The 18,897-nt window shown below is 44.9% G+C and overlaps 1 protein-coding gene across 1 annotated transcript in view; it reads right to left on the minus strand.

Annotated features, from left to right (window-relative positions):
• Positions 1–9,842, minus strand: part of MEDAG (mesenteric estrogen-dependent adipogenesis) — a 21,082-nt gene extending 11,240 nt beyond the window's left edge. The window contains exon 1 of the mRNA XM_006894082.1: positions 9,574–9,842. Within this exon, the coding sequence (XP_006894144.1) occupies positions 9,574–9,842 (269 nt within the window). The remainder of the gene's footprint in view (positions 1–9,573) is intronic.
• Positions 9,843–18,897: the final 9,055 nt, after the last annotated feature.

An 18,897-nucleotide genomic window follows, 5' to 3' on the forward strand; every position in this document is an offset into this window, starting at 1 on the left:
GCCTTTGCATAGTCAATGAAACACAGATAGACATTCCTCTGGTATTCCCTGCTTTCAGCCAAGATCCATCTAACATCAGCTACAATATCTCTAGTACCATGACCCGTTCTAAACCCAGCCTGGACTTCTGGTAGTTCTCTGTTGATGTGCTGTTCCAGTCGTTTTTGGATAATCTTCAGTAAAATCTTGCCAGCCTCAGACCCCTCCCATCTCCCCAGGTAATCTAAGAGGCAAAAACCTGGCGACATTCATTCTGGCAGGCCGCTCAGAGGAGGGGTTAGGTATCCGACTAGCTGAAGGCTGGGCAGCTTAGAGGCCAGCCTCAGACCCCTCCCATCTCCCCAGGTAATCGAAGATGCAAAAACCGCGACATTACCATATATTCTTTTAATTTTTCAGACTATAAGGATTTATTTGCAGGTATTATGAGCTCTAAGTCTGAATTCCACAGCAAGGATTTCACAGCGTGGACGTGCATCATGCTGAGTGATGTTTACCTATGGCCCTAGAGTTGATTCTGGCTTACAGACCTTCCCTCAGGTTTCTGAGTCTGTAAATCTTTAAAGGTCTCTGCTCCAAGCAGAGACCCAGCAAAGTGGAGGGAACACAGGGATTTTTTTCTTTTTCTTTTGAAAGTTGTTGTTTTTTTAAAATTACTTAGTGTGTCTTGGTGTTTTAAAAGATGTAATATTGTAGAATATATTATAATACATATTAATTTGGGGTTTTTTTGTTACAAGATACTGTAACTTTTTTTTTTTTACTTTTAATAAATACACCTTCATTTCCTTGGGGGGTGGGGGGGGGAGACTGCCCATTTTTCTCCAGAGGAATGACTTGTGGATTTCAACCAGTGACCTTTCCATTAGCAACCCGGTACATTCCACAATCCATGACCAACTCTCCTTATAGGCCATGCAACTAACTGACATTCATACGAACTATGTCTAACTTATGTCTGTTCTTGCCCCAAGCTTGTGCCAACAAAAATAATGTTTAAAAAACCCACAAAAACAAATGTTGTCCATTTACTCACATCCCTATTAAAATTCATTTCCTTGGTTTTTGTGATTATTTAAAGAGATCTTTTAGAACCTTCATCCTGTCATTGAGTGTAGTCGCTTACTCTCTGCTCTACAAATTTTCCAAACTTAATTCCTGTGCTACAGATAAAAACACAGATTCTAGTGCAAATGAACTTCCTTCAAGAGTGTGGCAAATTTCCTAACCAAACTCAGGGTTAGATGTGACCATTCAATGACATAGGTGCATTCAGCATGTGGGAAAGTATGGTCTGCAACCAACAAGTCAGGTGCTGTTAATTCAACACCAAGTCATGAAGATCCTGCCTGAATCAGAGTAGAACTGTGCTTCTAGGGTCTCAAATGGATGACTGCCCAGTAGATATCCAGGCCTTTCTTCCAAGGTGACTTTAGTGGACTTGAGCCTCTACCCTTTCTGTTACCGTTTGTATCACTTAGGGAGTAGTTCATTAAACTACCATACCATTGTTTGGAAAAGTAGAGAGTCAATGTAAGAGAGGATGACCCTGTGAAAAGAATGTAGACAGCATGAGTATGGGCAAGTTTGAATTCTACTAGCTCCACAAAGGGGAACTGTCCCCATCAACAGCATCCACAGTACAAAATTAATTCCTGTAAGGTCAGATATGGTCTTTCAAACTCCTGTATCTGTTTCTACTTCCAATACTAATATTCCTGCACATCTGGGTTCAAAATCCATTGTGATGATCACAAAAACTTCACAGAACTAATGATTTTGGGGCATTTTAGGGAACTTAACAGACATTTGTTGGCATCAGGATACAATCCCTAAGTCCAGACAACTTCTCATGTGTGGTCACTGGCCCTTTGACTCTCAGCCTCATAGCTTAAGTCAATGTTACAAACTTCTCTTAGTTCTTCCATTTATGGTGTTGTCCCTTAGTCTTCCAGCAAGCCGGGGTGGAGGCCTCTGGCTCTGGCTCCATGGAGTAGCAGTCCTAAGTCAGCTCTGTCTCAAGTTTGTCTCTGCTGGGTTCTCTGCTGGGGCTGTTGTTGCTCTTGTGTAGATCCCAATCTGGCTGGTGCAGGAATCTCTGGTCCTGAAGAACATGTGCTGCTTCCTCTTCTTTGTTGGTGTTGAGATTCTCAATTTCTACTTTTGAAACTACTTTATTTAAGTCTAGTACAGTGGCAAGTCTATCCTCTTGTGAATAGATTAACACACTCTAACAGTATGATCCTACTCATCCATGTGGCAAAGTCAAAGGCAATGGCTAAGAAAGTCATTTGAACAATAAACCCTTGGCATCATGACCCTCATTAGGTGGACTGGCACAGTTAGTGCAACAATGGGCTAGAACATGACAGATGTCAATGTAAATGGCACTTATCAACAATTACTATATGGTACCATGTTCTGGTGGTCTAATGACAAGAAGCTGCACTGCAATCCTGAAGGCATGTGGCTTGAATTCACCAGTTGTTCCGTGGGAGTAGGATAGGCAGTCTCCTCCCATGCAATTAATTGCCTCTGAAAATCCACCAGAGTCAGCTGTGGGTTGGTCTGGACTCAACAGCACACAACAACAACAACCATACCTATTGCCTTTAATCAATTCATACGCACAGAGGACAGGGTTGAACTCTGCTCCATTTGGTTTCCTAGACTATAATCATTACAGAAGCCAACTGTCTGATTTTTCTTCGGTAGGTTGACTGGAAGGTTTGAACTACTGACCTTCCGGTTGGCAGCCAAATGCATAACCACTGTGTCCCCAGTGCTTCTGTTAATTATGGAGCTGAGGTGTTGCAGCAGGTTTGCCTGAATTCCTTTATCTCTCCCCCTCCCCCCATTGCCATAAGGTCAATTCCACCTCACAACAACCCCAGGTGGGTCAGAATGTGCTCCACAGGGTTCCAACGCTGATTTCATGGAAGCAGAGTACCAGATCTTTCTTCCAAGCCACCTCTGTGGACGCTCAAACCACCAATCTTTCTACTACCAGTCCAGAGTGTTAACAGTTTGCACCACCTACCTAGTGACTCTAAACGAGTTAGACACTGTCTCCTGGCTACCCCATGACTTTGCAGTTTGACAGAAAATGAAAACCACTGCCATCAAGTTCTGACTCACAGCAGCCCTGTAGGGCAGGCAGAACTGATCCACAGGGTTTCCAAGGTTGGAACTTTTACAGAACAGATTGCCTCATCTCTCTTCTAGGAACAGCTGGTGGATTTGAACCAGTGACGTTTTGATTAGCAGCAGAGCGCTTAGGCATTGTGCAGCCAGAGCTCAGTCACCAGGCAAAACCATAGCTGTAGGCCCCCCGTACAGAATGACTGAGCCGCTTCTGAGCATGCTTGGCTGAGCAAACAGTGAGCTTGTTTTTGCACCTATCCCAAGCACAGCCAGCTCACAGGTTTCTTTCCAGCTGGCTGACAGTCTTTCTGGTGACAGAGGTAAAAATCCGAGCTGTGGAGAGAAAACTGCCTCAGGGCACTGTCCCCTCAGCAGGCTTCTCTGTGTTCAGTCCTTGGACCCCACTTGGAGAGGAGCCTCAGGTGTTCAGAACAAAGCACACAGGGAAGTTCTTGCCCCTAAGCCTGAGCACAGCTTATGTGTGTAGGTCCCCCAGCCTGGAGTCTCAGAAATTGATATTCTTTTTTTCTCGGGGCAGGCAGACCTGCTTTGAAAAGCTGGCCCATGAGGGACACCCCACAGCACTCTTCCTTCTAGGTCAGCAGGCTTTCACATACATGAGGCATATAATAAATTAACTTACACAGAATTCTTAACATGGATATAATATCTCATTAACAACGTGGTATATATCCTTAATTAAACTTACAAGCAAAGGATCCATACACAATCCTGAAAGTTTTATAGTCCAAAACAATGAAATCACTGCTTTGGTGAGATAGTTTGAGGGAAGGTGCTGTATGCTGCATTTAAAACCAAAGACAACTGAGAAAAACTTGGGGAGTTCATATGTAACCAGAAGAGCTCTCATTGTATAGTCCATGGGACGCTGAGTTCTAACCCAAAGGTGAGCCTCCTTGAAGGTTCAAATTTTTCAGCAGGCTGTATGTGAGAATGAAGGGCAGTTTCTTCCCACTCAATTATTCCCAAATGTTCCTTCCTTCTTCTCAGAAACCCAGAGGACAGAACTGGCTTTGACAAGCACTGTGGCATTTGGACAAGAACAAACTGGGAGGAGGGTAGAGAGAATAGTGCAACAATGAATGAGTGGAAGCCCAAAATCTCTGTAAATGTTTATGAAAATTAATAAAATATAATTATAGGAAAAAAAAAAAGAAACCCAGAGGAGGGTCAACTATGAGTCAGTTCAGACTTAATGGCACCGAGTAAGTGATATGCAATCAGAGCGCCTCTTAGAACTGAGAATGGTGAGGCTTCATCTCACATACACTGGGCCTGTTATCAGGAGAGGCCAGTCCTTGGAGAAGAACATCACGCTTGGAAAAGTAGAGACTCAGCAAAACAGAGGAAGACCCTCAATGAGACGGACTGACGCAGTGGCTACAGCAGAGGTGATGATGGTGTGGCAGGATCAGGCAGGGTTTCCTGACGCTGTATACAAGGATCACTACGAGTCTGAGGCAATCTGACTGTACCTAACAACAACGGGGAGCCCTGGTGGTGTAGGGAGTGAACCCTCAGCTGCTAACCAAAATGTCTAAAGGTCACATCCACCAGTTGCTCCAGCAGAGGAAGATGAAGCAGTCATTAAAAGCCAACTCTGTCTTACAGGGTCACTATAGGCTATGGAACCTATGACTATGGCTTTGGGCTGCTTGGGTTGATGGAGGAGGGCTTTCAGGATTGCAGTATGCTCACGGCCTCTTTATCCATGACAGCAAATATCTCACAGCTTCCATCGCCCAGTCCTTCCTCTCTTTCTACAAGCATCTCTCCATTCAGACCAAGTTCTCTCAACAGTGGTGAGAAAGGTAAAAAAGCAAGCGGAGGAGGACCTCAGTACCATTAAGAGAGACCACCAGGAGTGCAGTGGGTTCTCTTGATCCAGGTCCTTATACTGAAGAGCTCATCAGCACAGAGGAAGGACATGACACTCAGAGATTGCCAAGGAACCCTGGGAGATCGTCAGGGGACACTGGGATGCAGAAGAAAATAAGAACCTTCTTCCAGTACCAGCACACACAAAAAGCTGTCCCCTAGAGCTGGCACCCCAGACTTGACTTCCTGCCTCTTAAGCTATGAGAAGGATGCTCTGGTGGCCTAATCTGTAAGAAGTCACACTGCTAAGCCAAAGACTGCACCACTTTGGTAGTGTAGATCAACCAGCAACTAACTCCAAGGAGCAGTCTCCTCATGTGTGACTTTCAATCTTGGGAACTCAATGGACAGTCAGCTAGGAGTCAGTTCCAACTCGAAGGCAATGAGTAAGTAAGTGAGTGAAACTGTGAAAGAATAAATTTCTTTTTTGTAGAAGTCATCCATCTGTCGTATCTCTGCTATATTATTATCAAATACCTGAAACGAGCCACTTGTTGCGTCTCTATCACAGCATCACCAGAAAGCTGAGACGCACCCACCTGTGGTGTCTCTGTCACAGCAGCACTGGAGAACTGAGACAAATGAGCAACTTTTTCTGTCACTTACTGTTTGAACTATCCTCATTTGCTTATTCTGGATGTTTAGCCACCATGGGACCACTGCTGTTTCCTTTTTCTTTGTGTAAGACATGAGCAAATCATGACCAAATTTTGAACTCACTTAAGTTTTTTTAAAACAAGGAGCCAGTCGACAAAGGCTGGGCTGCAGCAGAAAGATCCGTGGTTCAAACCCAGCAGTCTCTCTGTAGAAGATGTGGCAGTCTGCTTCTATAAAGATGCATAGCCTTGGAGACGTTACGGGGCAGTTCAATCTTTTCCTATAGCATAGTTTGAGTTGTAATGGACTCAACTTTAACTTGAACTTGAATATGGACTTTTTGCCAAGGTTGAGGGAGCTTGTTTTGTAAAAGGCTTCATCTACAGCTTCAATTAATTCTAGATAGTTTTATTTTTCATGTTCTGTTCTCAGATAAGAGGGTAATTTAAAAAGAAAAACCTTTGCAAATCTGTTTTCTTCCTCAGTCCCTCCCATACCCCGCTGCTTCTGGGGCGGGATTCTCATGTCCTGAGAAAAGGAGCAATGCTTGCTGAGGGCAGTTTATCAGCCAGTCACAGCCCACACCTTCTGTTTGCAAGTGCCTGTGTGCTGAGGTGTTTTGCTTGCTGCGCCTCTGAAGAAGGAATGTAAGACTCCTCATTCGCTTGCTGGCACTCCTGGCTCCATCCTCCCCGAGCAGTGCAGCAAAGCCAGAGATCTTCTTCACTGTTGACTTACTCATCTCAGACTCAGACATTAGACTATCCTTGCCCTATTCCCAACACTGAGTCCTGAACCAAAGTATAAGAGCACTGAGTCTTCATGGTGTAATGAATAACATATCAGGCTGCTAACTAAAATGTCAACAGTTCAAATCCACCAGTGGCTCCTGATGAGCAGTCTGTGTAGCCTCAGAAACCCAGTGGAGGGTCACTAGGAGTCATAACCATCTCAATGGCAGTGCGTTTAGCTTTGGTTAGGGTAGTCCCCCAAAAGGAGCTCTGGTTACACACTGCCCAGCTAAGGCAAAAGGCAGAAGTTCAAATCCACCAGCTGCTTCTTGAGGGCAGAGCAGGGGGCAGGGAGCAAGTGGTGGGAGAAGTAGTCTGTCTCCTCTTGTAAAGATCTGCAGCTTTGGAGACTCAAAGAAGGGTCACCATAAGTCCAAACCAACCCAACAGCTATGGATGTGCAGTTGCCCAGAGCACCCCTGGAAGTATGAGGATAGAGCATTGAACTTCTATTCATTCAACCAAGACCAAGATCAAAGCTTTCTATGATGGGTCATCTCCCGGCTGATTTGTCTCTGCTAAAAAGCTTCTAGGGGAAGCCCTTGACCTTGGACAAGACATTCAGAACCCTCATGGGGACCCTACTGATCCAAGACTGCCCCACTATCCTCTCACCATGGATGGACATGGGCTTCCTTGTGCTGACTGCTCCGGAGTGAATTGTTTTACCTTGATTTTTCCACTTCATGTCTCCATCACATTCTCAAAACCCTGTGACATAGCTCAACAGATTAAGTCATACAAGGAGGCGTGTGCCTGGCATACTGGGGACCCAATCCCTGTTGGGGATGTCAATCTGAAAAAGGGCTCTGATTCTGCACGCGGTGGGGCTGGAGAGAGGCAGGTGCAGCCACCCTAACAGCAGAGGTTGTGACGTGGTGAGAACGTGAGGAGCTGGTCCCGGCACACTGGTCTGTAAGCACCGGGAGCCCGTGCTGACTTGCACACACTGACCCTGCTGGAAATGGTCCCCAGTGCACGGACTTCCCCAAGCTCAGCTGCCCACGCAACAGCTGCACAGCCATGGCTGGACTTTGTAGCTTTGTTCTCTTCTCACCTTTCATTTATTTATTGATTTTGAAACACAGGTCAAGTCCAAAATTAAAACAAACAGGAAAAACAAAACTTTAGCATTGCTGCCCAGCACCTTTCACTCACTTATTCATTCACTCACTCGCTCTCTCACTGTATCAATTCAGTTCTGACTCACAGCAACCCTCCATCATGTTTCCAGGGCTGTAAAACACAATGCCCGTCTTTCTCCTGTGGAGCCACTGGTGGATTTGAAGTGCTGGAGACACACAGCTTTTGGATTAGCAGCACAACTCTCTGAGAACTCCTCCACCAGAGCTCCCTGGTCTTCTCACGCTTGTTGTGCTGTTAGGTGCCATGGAGTTGACAAGATCTAAATGTTGCCCTGTCCTGCACCATCCTCACAATCGCTGTGCTCAGGCCCATCGCTGCAGTCTCTCCGTCAATCCTTCTCTGAAAATCTTCCTCTCTTTTGCTGACCCTCGACCTTTGCCAGCATGATGTCCTTTTCTAGGACCAGCCCCTCCTGTCAACATGACCAAAGTACGTGAGGCCAAGTTTTACCATCCTTGTCTCTAAGGAGCACTCTGGCCGCATTCCCTTCAAAACTGATTTGTGCCACCTTTTAGCAATCTAGAGGATAATTGGGTTTCTCCTCCGATGGACCAAATGCGAGTGTGCCTGGCATTACTGCAGTTCTTCACACTGCAGGGTGGGGCAGGGCGTGTTAACAATTGAAGGTTTGTGACAACCCTTAGAGAAGCAAGTGTCCAACAGCATGTGCTCACTTCCTGCCTCTGGGTCACATTTCAGTGATTCTTGTAATAATGCAAACTCTTTCAAAATGTTACTAAGTACCTAATGCTTTTTTAAAAAAAAATGTTTACTGTCAATTCTGACTCATAGTTGACCCTCCCTAGGATTTCTCAGGCTGTAAATTCCAACTTTAGAAGATTGTTCGTCACCCTCTGAGGACTTGATAGATTTGAACCGTCAACCTATGACCTGTTAAATGCTAGGCCATCAGGGCTCTTGCACACTTGGTTAAAAAAACTATCTCACTGCCATCAGATTGAACTGACTTTCCTGTGGACTAGCTAGTGGATTCAAACTAGCTGCCTTTGGGTTGGAAGCACAACTTTCTACCAATTAGGCCTCCAGACCCTTAATAGATTACTCTTTTTTTTCTTTTTTTAAAATTTTTCTTGATTTTAATAAACATTTACAGAGATTTTAGATTTCCATTCATTCATTGCTGCACTTTTCTCCCTGCCCACCCCTCCCCACCAGTTCGTTCCTGTCTTTGAAAAGAAAAAGAAAAAAACAATTCCTTCACTGGTATACAATTACCCCCATCTCCCTCATCCTCTCCCCTCGGCACCGAGTACACTTCTTTATGCAACCTTAATTCTGGACTCCAGTGCTAACCATAATACTCAATCATATATTGCCTTTAATCTGTTCTTTCCCTCATCTGTTTCAATATATAATATACATAATTTACCCAGTTTTTTCTCAGTCTTACCCCAACCCTGATGTCAGTCCCACTCTACAACAGTGGCACCATGCAGTATTTGTCCCTTTGTGACTGAGATATTTCACAGACCCTTAATAGGGTACTCTTAACTTTTCTAAGCACTGTGAAATTTAAAACTTCGGAGGAGTAGAGAACCAAGCCTTCAGAGGATGCCTACAAGTGGAGAGAAGTCTGTACCCTCCCCCAACCCACACAACCCGGGTCTGAGTAGTTAGCTGGGTCAGCTGCAAACATCCTCAGAAGGGTGTGCCCATTTTGAGCTCATCTGACCCAGTTAAGTAGCCAGGGTGTGAGCATCACCATCGCCCATCAGTTACGTACTTTGGGTGGAGATCAACCCAGCCCCAACCCTGGAGCCCCTCTTGTGTGAACTGGGTTCCCCTCCACCTTGGCCACTTCAAGCTGTAGCTGCAAATGTCAGTCCCAGGATGCAACAAGCCAGGTGGAGAGAGCCCTGGGTTCCCTAGTGGAGGCGCTAGTAATGCTGCTGGAGAAGGCACACACACAAAGGGAATATGAGAAATCCAGGTCCCAGAGGACACAAGCAGTTGCATCCTCTCTGGGACTGCTCACCTCTTGATGTAGCTGCTGAGTCTGTAGAGCTGGCCTTCTAGGTGTACTAGGCCGTCGCCGAAGACATTGAAGCCCCCGCGCACAGCTGAGTGTTCGCCCTGGCCCAGCACAGCCAGCTGGTCCCCGCGAAGCTGGAAGGTGCCGGGCTGCAGGCGAAGGAGCTGGGCCAGAGGCAGCAAGGCCAGCTCGCAGTCGCACGTCCACAGGCTGCGCAGCTCCCCGGAGGAGATGGAGGTCAAGCTCGGCCTCGCCACCGCCGCTGTTGCCATGTCCGCGGTGCAGAGGGTGCTGGAGAGGTCACCTGCCTGCGCGCTGCGCTGCAGTGCGCCCCACAGGGTAACTGGTGACTGCCCAGGGTGCCCGCCCGCTCGCTGGCCGGCCAGGAGCGCTGCAGGCACCGCGCGGGAACCTGCCTCTCCAGGGGCGCCCCTTTTATCTGGAGACAGTTCCCGTCGCCAGTTCCCGTCAACTCCGCGCTCCAGGCAGCCAAATGTTAGTCATCTCCCTCGGGGTGCATGCACAGCTCGGCTGCGCCCTGCCCACGCACACTGCAGCGGACATCTCCACCCACAAGTGTCTGAGGCCTGCCGGGTCATGGAGAAGAGGCCTGGCAGCGTCTACCCAGACCCCAAGATAGTCCAGATGGGAGGAAGGCGCCCCCACGGCCTGGAAGGAGACAATGGCAGGCACTTGAGTCCTCAGATTCACGTCCTTCTCTGACCTGGACCCACTTGTCAAGTCATTTTCTCTCAGTCTCTGCTTTCCATTTTTATAGTTCAAGGAGAGCTCTGGTGGTGCAATGGTTAAGCAGTCAGCTACTAACTGAGAGGTCATCAGTTTGAATCCACCTGTGGCTTTATAACTCTGCCCCTCTGTCCCATAGGGTCACTAACAGTTGGAATCCACTTCAAGGCAATGGGTTTGATTTTTTTTTTTCATCCCATGATATTCTTAGCATTTTCCATCCCTTCAGCTTTTCCTTTGCTAGTTCCTCGCCCTAGATTCCTTCTCCCTAAGAGATTCCACTGATCACAATGCAACTTCTATGAAACTTCCCAAAACCCTGAGATTCCCACAGCATTCCTTCTCCTTGCTTCTGTTGCCAGTCAAGGATGTCTTAAATATGCTAGAAATCAAGGAGGTTCCTTTAAAGACTAAGGCACTCCTGATCCAAGCCATGGTCTTTTCAGTTACTTCCTGTACATCTGAAAGTTGGACTATGTTAGATGACAGAGAAGAGTTGATGCCTTTGAGTCATTTATACATGTCATACAGAGAGAGAGGAACCCTCACTCCTCCCTTCTTCCCAGACATCCCATTTGTGTGAGCCCCCCAAGTTCCACAGCAAGTCCACCTATCTGCCTGTAAATACAAGAGTGGCAACTCTGTGTTCAATCTGGGATCAGTGTTTGGCCACTGGATGTATGAAATGAAGAATGTTTCCTGCCATGGAATTGATTCTGTCTGTACCGACACTACAGGACAGAGTACGGCTGGCCCCCTGGACTTCTGAGGCTGCATTCTTTATGGACACCTATCATCAGGTCTTCTCCCAAGGAGCTACTAAGGGTCCCAACTGCAAACTTATTTAGCAGCTGAGCCCTAATTTACAGCACCAGAAGTAAAGAATCCTTCATATAATCTCATGAAACATCCCCCTCCTCCAGTGTGGCTACTTGGAGACAGACTATAAAGGAAGCTCTAAAAATACTGAAATTAATATGGCCCAGTCCCTGCTTTATTTGGATGTACGGCATACCAGAAGGACAGCCAGACTCCAGCAGTTCTCTCTCCCACAGCTGTCAGCTCAGTTCCTCTCATTGCTCTGACCCCATAGGACAGAGTAGAATGGCTTCATAAGGTTTTTAACACTGTAATCTTTACAGAGGTGCCCTGGTAGTGTGGGGAGCTCTGGTGGTTTCTGGTTAAGAATTGCGCTGCCAACCCAAAAGTACACAGTTCAAATCTACCAGCTTCTCTGCAAGAAAAAGATGGGAAATCTCTTCTCATGTGATTTACTGCCTGTGAAAACTTGCTGAAGGGTCAATTCTGACTTGACAGTATACAATAACAACTGGTAGTGCAGTACCTAACATATCAGGCTACTAACCTGTTAGGCAGTTCAAATCCTCCAGCCTCTCCAAAGGAGCAAGATAGACAGCCTCCTCCCACACAGATTTACGTGATGGATGGTCATCCTGAGTTACAGGAGCCATAGTTTTGGGATTTTTGTTTTGTGACTATCTCATCTTTCTGCTTTGAAGTGGCTGGTGGGTTTGAACTGCCAACCTTTAAGTTAGCAGTCCAGTGATTAACCCACTGCATCTTCAAGGCTCCTGCAATTATGATGAACTCTAATGAAAAGTTCTGCTGAGGATTAACTAGGAGTGCAATGGGAGAAGGCTGTAGGCCAGTGCTGAGGAAAAGAGAGGCCTCCTGAAATCGGGCGATTTAAGGTTCTAAGCAAAAACATTGAGTAGAACTTACGGTAGTGTCTTTTATTTGTATTTGCACGTCCTTTGTGTGAACTCTTATTATTGTTAGCTGCCATCGAGCTGACTCAGTCTCATAACCACCTCATGAGTCCTTGTCATTGTTGAGCCTGCTCCAACTCACAGTCACTGACTCATAGCGACCCATGTGACAGAGGAGAACAGCCCCATAGGGTTTCCTAGGCTGTCATCTTCATGGAAACAGATCAGCAGGCCTTTCTCTTGAGAAGCAGCCAGGTGGATTTGAACCACCAACGTTTCAGGATAACAGCTGATCACTTAACAGTTATGCCATCTGGACCCTTTACAAAATAGATGTGAGACCTGATCCTAATAGAGCAAGGTCAAGGCAGTGTGGTTAGATCTGCTTTGGAGGCTCCAGAAGGAGGTGGCACATAGGCTGGACCTTGAATGTAAAGTTGAAGGAACATGATCAATAAGAAGTGCTTTGATTACATCTACAGCTTAAAGGCTCAGTGCCTTGGCTTGGAGAGCCTAAGGTGGTAGTGATGATTCTAGACCAGTTTGTGTCAAGAGAGACCATATGATCTATTTGGGGATGAGTTAGGGATTTGTGTGATCATAAGATACCCCGGTGGTATGATCACCAGAAACACAAGTCCAGCTGATGTGATCCTGGTTGACAGTTCAAATCCATTTGCGTTCATACAAAAAATTCTGGCAGTTTTCTTCCACAAAGATAAAGGCTTGGGGGGGGGGGTGGAGAACCACCTCAAAAAACCCCCAAATCATAAACCTATAAACTGTTGTTACCCAGTCAATACCAACCCAAAGTGACCCTGTGAGACACAGTAGAACTGCCTCATATGGCTTCCAAGCACTCCTCAAGAGAAAGTCCAACCATCTACAGCCTAGAAAATGCTATAAGGCAGCTCTACTCTGTTATTTGGGGTTCCTGAGAGCTTAAATCAGTAGAGAGCACTTTATAAGAACAACAGCAAATGTTGGCAGCTTAAATCTTCCTACTGTCTCCATGGGAAGAAAGACCTGGTGACCAACTTTAGTGACATTTATTATTGTTACTTGGTGCCACTGAATCCATTCCAAACCACAGCAACTCCATGTACAATGTAACATAACAAACGCTACCCAGTCCTGCGTCATCCTCATAATCCTTGCCATGTCTGAGTTCACTGTTTCAGTCACTGTGTCAATCTATCTCATTGAGGGTCTTCCTCTTGTACACTGACCCTCTACTTTACCAAGCATAATGTCCTTCTCTAGGGACTAGGACCTGCTGGTAACATGTTCACAATACATCAGACAAAGTCGCGCCGTCTTTGACGCTAGAGAACATTCTGCTTGTTTTTCTTCCAAGACAGATTTATTTGTTCTCTTGGCAGCCCCTGGTATATTCCATATTCTCCACCAATGCCACAACTCAAAGGCATTGGCTCTTCATTGACTTTCCTTTTTCATTGTCCAATTTTAACATGCATGAGAAGTAATTGAATATACTGTGTCTGGGGTCAGATCCACTTTAATACTCTTCACATTAATGATTACAGCTTAGAAAATCCTAGAAGACAGTTCTATTCTGTCCCGTGTGGTGGTAGATGTTAACTTTTCACAACCTCTCCGTCTCTGTCTTTTCAGTCAATCTCCCTGAAAGCAAACTTTTAACTAATCCACTGCCTCTTATTAACATGAGATTTCATAACTGGACCTCTGCCCCGTCCCCAAATCTGACCTCTTTACCATCCTCCATGCCCACCACCATGTTGACCAAGCCAATAGACACTTGTGTTCTGATCTCATGCATTCTCTCTGGTCCTTTAAATATCCTCCTCCTTTTGTTTTTGAAAATTTGTAGCTATTTTTGTCATTGTTGTTGTCTTCTTCAGTGATGACCCACTCCTGAATCAACCCTTTGGAAAGACTTCTTTGTCATCTCTTGGGGGAAATCTCTTCTCAGTTTCTGTTCTTCAGTTCTTTGGTGATCTTCATGCAGCATGGCCTTCCCCTTCCCCCTTCGTGCTTGCTTGCTTTGGTCTCTAATCTGCCCCTTTTATATCTCAAAGTGACTCAAAACACATCCTATACCAAATCATCTGATTAGCATAACAAGGGCAAACCCACTCCCAGAAAGAACTCACAGAATGGCACCTAACAACAATGTGAATCAGAAGCAACTGAATGACACTCAATAATAGCAAATGACATGAAACGTTGGTAAATGTTGTTGTTGTTGTTGTTAGGTGCCCCTGAGTAGGCTCTGATGAGAAACTCTGTGAATGAAACACTGCTCCAACCTGTGCCATTCCCACAATCTCCACCGTGCTTAAGCCCCCTATTGATTCACTGTGTCAGTTCATCTCACTGAGGATTTTCCTCTCCTTTGCTGATTCTTTATTTTGCCAAGTATGATGTCCTTCTCCAAGGACTTGCTCCTTCTGATAATATGGTTAAAGTATGTTATACAAAATTTCCTCTTCCTTGCCTCTGAGCAGCGCTCCAGCTACACTTTCAAGACAGATTCATTTACTCTTCCAGCACTCCCTGACATACATACACACAACACTTCATCAATTTTCTTCAACTGAGGTTAGCACAGGATAGAGCAGCATTTAGGGCTCTGGTACATAGGGTTGCTATGAGTCACAAGTGACTCAACAGCACATAACAACAGCAACAAGAAGGCATTAGCAGGGAGCCCTGGTGACCTAGTGGTAAGGAGATGAACTGGCAACCTGAAGGCAATTGGCTTGAATCCACCAGCAGCTCTGTAGGAGAAAAATGGACAATCTCCTCCCAGGCAATTTACTGCCTCTGAAAGCAGGGTCGGCTATGGCTCTGTTCCAGCTTGATGGTACATAAAAATAACATGGCATTAAATCTTTTTTGGTAAATGTTGTTGTTATGAGCTGTCAAGTCAGACTCGACTCGCAGCTCATCCTCCAGTAAGTTTCCAGAGGTAGTAAATAGCATGGAAGGAGACTATCTTTCTCCTGTGGAGTCATTGGTTGATTCAAACTATGTGCCACTGAGTCAAGGAAGATTCATAGTGACTCTATGAACAGCAGACCTGAATCTTGTCCTATTCTGTGCCATTCTCATCATCTTTAACACACTAGAACACATTACAGCAGTCACTGTATTGATCCATCTCACTGAGAATCTTCCTCTCTTTTGCTGACCTTCCACCTTTCTAAGCATGATGTCCCTTTCCAAAATATAGCCTCTCCTAGCAACATGCCTAAAGTATGTGAGATGAAACTTTGTCATTCTTGCCTCCAAGTAGCACTCTAATGGTACTTTCTCCAAGACATATCTGCCTATTCTTTTGGCAGTCCATTGGATATTCAGTATTCTTTTCCAACATAACAATTTAGAGGCATCAATCCTTTCCAATCCTAGAAGCAAAGGTGCATATAGGAAAGCAAAAGTCCAAGTTTGCAAGGAGCTTTAGCCATGCAAAGCGTTCACAGTCACAGAGATTGCACTGATTCCTGAAGTCTTCAGTCATGGCAAAACTAAGATGGAGACGTCACTTCCTTCCCTTGGCACTTACTTCATTGGGCTCCAGCTGTGTTAGCCTCTGCGTTCACTGATTACTGTGCCCAAATAAACACCGTCTTTTAATCCAGGTTCCCATGGAAGTCCACCAGCTGGTCGTCACATCCCTGACACATTTTCTGGAAGCTGGGCTGATTCTTTTCACTGCTGGTATGCTGTAGAAGCATGGAGGCCAATGTGGGTTGGGTGTTGCAGCCAAAGCATAGAGAAAATTTAGTTATTGTTAATTCTGACTTGTGTGATTGAGTAGAACTGCCTGAGAGGGTTTCCTACACTGGAATCTTTAGAAGCCTACTGCCAAGTCTTTCTTTCATGGAGCCAATGAATGGGTTTGAACTGCCAGCCATTCCATCAGAATCTGAAGGTTTAGCTGCTGTGCCAACAGGGCTTTCATGGGGAGTGTTAGGAAGAGCAAAACCTATGTGGAGAAGAGCAAGTGTGCTCATGAGAACAAGGGTGCTATTCAATTCTATTAATATTGGTCAAACTCCAAGACTGTGCCCCTTAATTACCCTTCAAGACTGGAATGGAAATCACCCCCTATAGCTCAACTTGCAGCCAGATGTTACACTGACCTATAAGTGACCGGTGACATAGTCCACAGGGAGCTACACTGTTAGACCAAAAGCAGGGCTTCTCTGGTTGTTTGAATCCAATAGCAGTTCCATGGGAGAAAGATGGACAATCTCCTCCTGTGTGATTTGCAGGCTCTGAAAACTCGCTGGAGGGTCAGCTCTGAGTCACTTTCAACACAATAGCAATGAGTTTGAGCTTTTTTGACCAGGGAGCAAATCAGTCCTTAGAATAATCTACCATATAAGATGAAAAGGGCATAAAGCTCAGAAGACAGGAAGGAACAGGAAAGAAAGATGAGTGGAAATGGAGAACACAAGGAGGAAGTAAAAAGATAGCTGTGGCATTGTGAAGATTGTCATCAACGTCAAGTATCAAAATTCACATGAATTGTTAAATGGAAAACAAATATTCTCTGTAAACTTGGTAAAACTAAAACACAGTAAAGTAAGAGGGGAAAAAAACCCAAAAGAACAAATTCTATTTTGTGTCTTCTGGTCAAATAGTTGGAGCCCTTGTGACATATAGTAGGTTAAGTGTTAGGTTACTAACCAAAATATCAGCAGTTCAAACCCACCAGCCTCTCAGAGAGAAAAAGATGAAGTCTCTTCCTGTCAAGATTTGCAACTCAGAAACCTGACAGAGTGTTGCCATTTTTGAGAGTTGACTCTGTCTGGGTTTAGTCAAGAAGTAGGGGGAAGAAAAAAATATATGGATTGAATGTTTTCATGAACTGAGTGCTTCAGATGCAAAGATGAGGCACACCTGGACCCTACTTCCAAGGGCCTCCAAGTCAGCCAGCTAGGGCATTCAATGACTGCTGAAGGATGTAACAGAGGAGGACAAGGAAAAGGAAGCAAGGATGTTAGTTATGTTATGAAATGTCAGGATGAAGGGCCTTGAAGGTTAAGGACAGAGTGATACTTTGGTCCAAGGGGCCATCTAAGGCATCACCAGAAGTTTTAGGTGGTTGAACACAATTGGAATCTCAATTTGAGTGGGATGGTACTCTCTGATGGCTGCTGGAGATAAGGTTCCTACTTTGGTCTACTTGAGCAAAGGAGATAAACCAAAGACTCAAAGAAGAAATTCAGCTACAGGACAAAAAACTTGCAAGAAGAAACCAAGCTACAGTACAAATAAACTGCATGGACCACAGCCTTATATCCCCTGAGATCAGAAGAACTAGATGGTGCCTGGCTACCTCTATTAGCAGTTCTAATCAGAGCTATAATAGATAGATCTTGATAGCATGGGAGGACAATGTGGAACAGAATCTCAAATTCCTATTGGAAAAAGAAACAGGCTCCTGGGTTGGTTGAAAGTAGAAGATTTTTCAAGGTCATATTGTAGCTAAATATCAGATTGGCTCACAAAGACAATCACCCACAAGTACTGTGATCTTTTAGTAGGCCAAATGGTCAACAATGACTTTTAAAGAAAGATGAGAAGATACGGGGACAGTCACATTGGATCCATGGAAATGGAAAAACCAGAGTGGAGATAATGAAAATGTTCATTCATTGAGAAGAATGTAACCAACATCATGGAACAATTTGTGTAGAAATTGTTGCATGGGAACCTAAACTACAGTGTAAACCTGCACTGACATGTGAAAAACAATGTATACAAACTTTGTAAATAAACCACTATAAAATAAAATTTTATTTAAAAAATATTAGTTTAAGAGGAGAAGGAGAAGGAGAAGGAGGAAGGAGGAAGGAAGAAAAGGAAAGTTCTTCTTACCTTGGAGAGGAGATTGCTTGGGAGGCTGTACAGCTCTAAAACATCTTTTTCTGGGGTGAAAAGATTGGGAGGCTAAGGGGTGCACCCAAGGAAACCTATCAGATTCTCAAAATTATTCTTTCAGAAGAAACAAACATGCCAAACTATTGTTAGAACTTTTGCATCTCAGCTATGAGATCAGTTACAACAGCCATGAGAATAATAGTGTTAGGTTTTCAGGTGAATTTATTTCAACTCAGAGTGAAAGCATGTGTTGTGACAGAGTACAATAGCTGATGGAGTTTTAAAGGCTGACATCTTTATGGAAACAGATAAGCCATTCTTTACTTGCATAGAACTTCTGCTTGATGGGTTTGAACCACGTTTTGTTTGGCAACTGAGCACTTAATTATTTTGCCACCGGGGCTTTTGAACAATAATGAGAATGGCTAATATTTAGTGAAGGCATTTCTGATCATTCAGTGGATTATCTCATTTAATCCTCCATTGGAGGGACTACTGATATCCCCACTTAATAGAAGGGGACACCAAGATATACACAGAACTCCAATAACTCACCCAAAGCCACTTAAGTGGGACAATGGAGATGACACTTTCATATCTCTTTTCCTATCCCTTATGACTGAGCTGACAGCCTAGACCTAAGGTTCAGTTGTCCCATCTCTCTTGGTGCTAAGCAGAAGCCAAGAAGCTACCATTCTTAGGCTCTGCCTGGCCTTCTAAATATTTTGGGGTTTTGGATTTGTTGGGTTTGTTTGTTTGTTTTTTTTAACTCATGCTTTCAATAGGGGCCAGTCCTTAGAAAAAGATGCAAAAGCAAAGGCTCAAAAGGGGAGAGGAAGACCTTCAAGGAGATGGATTGGCACGGTAACTGCAACATCAGCAGGTTTTCAGAGGCAGTTAATAATCACATGGGAGGAGACTGCCCATCCATGAAGAAGCTGGAGACCTGGAATAGCATGCCTTTGGGATTGCA

The sequence above is a fragment of the Elephantulus edwardii genome, unplaced genomic scaffold (genome assembly GCF_000299155.1).
Source record: "Elephantulus edwardii isolate Elephantulus edwardi_28Jun2011 unplaced genomic scaffold, EleEdw1.0 scaffold00134, whole genome shotgun sequence".
Lineage (NCBI taxonomy): Eukaryota > Metazoa > Chordata > Mammalia > Macroscelidea > Macroscelididae > Elephantulus > Elephantulus edwardii.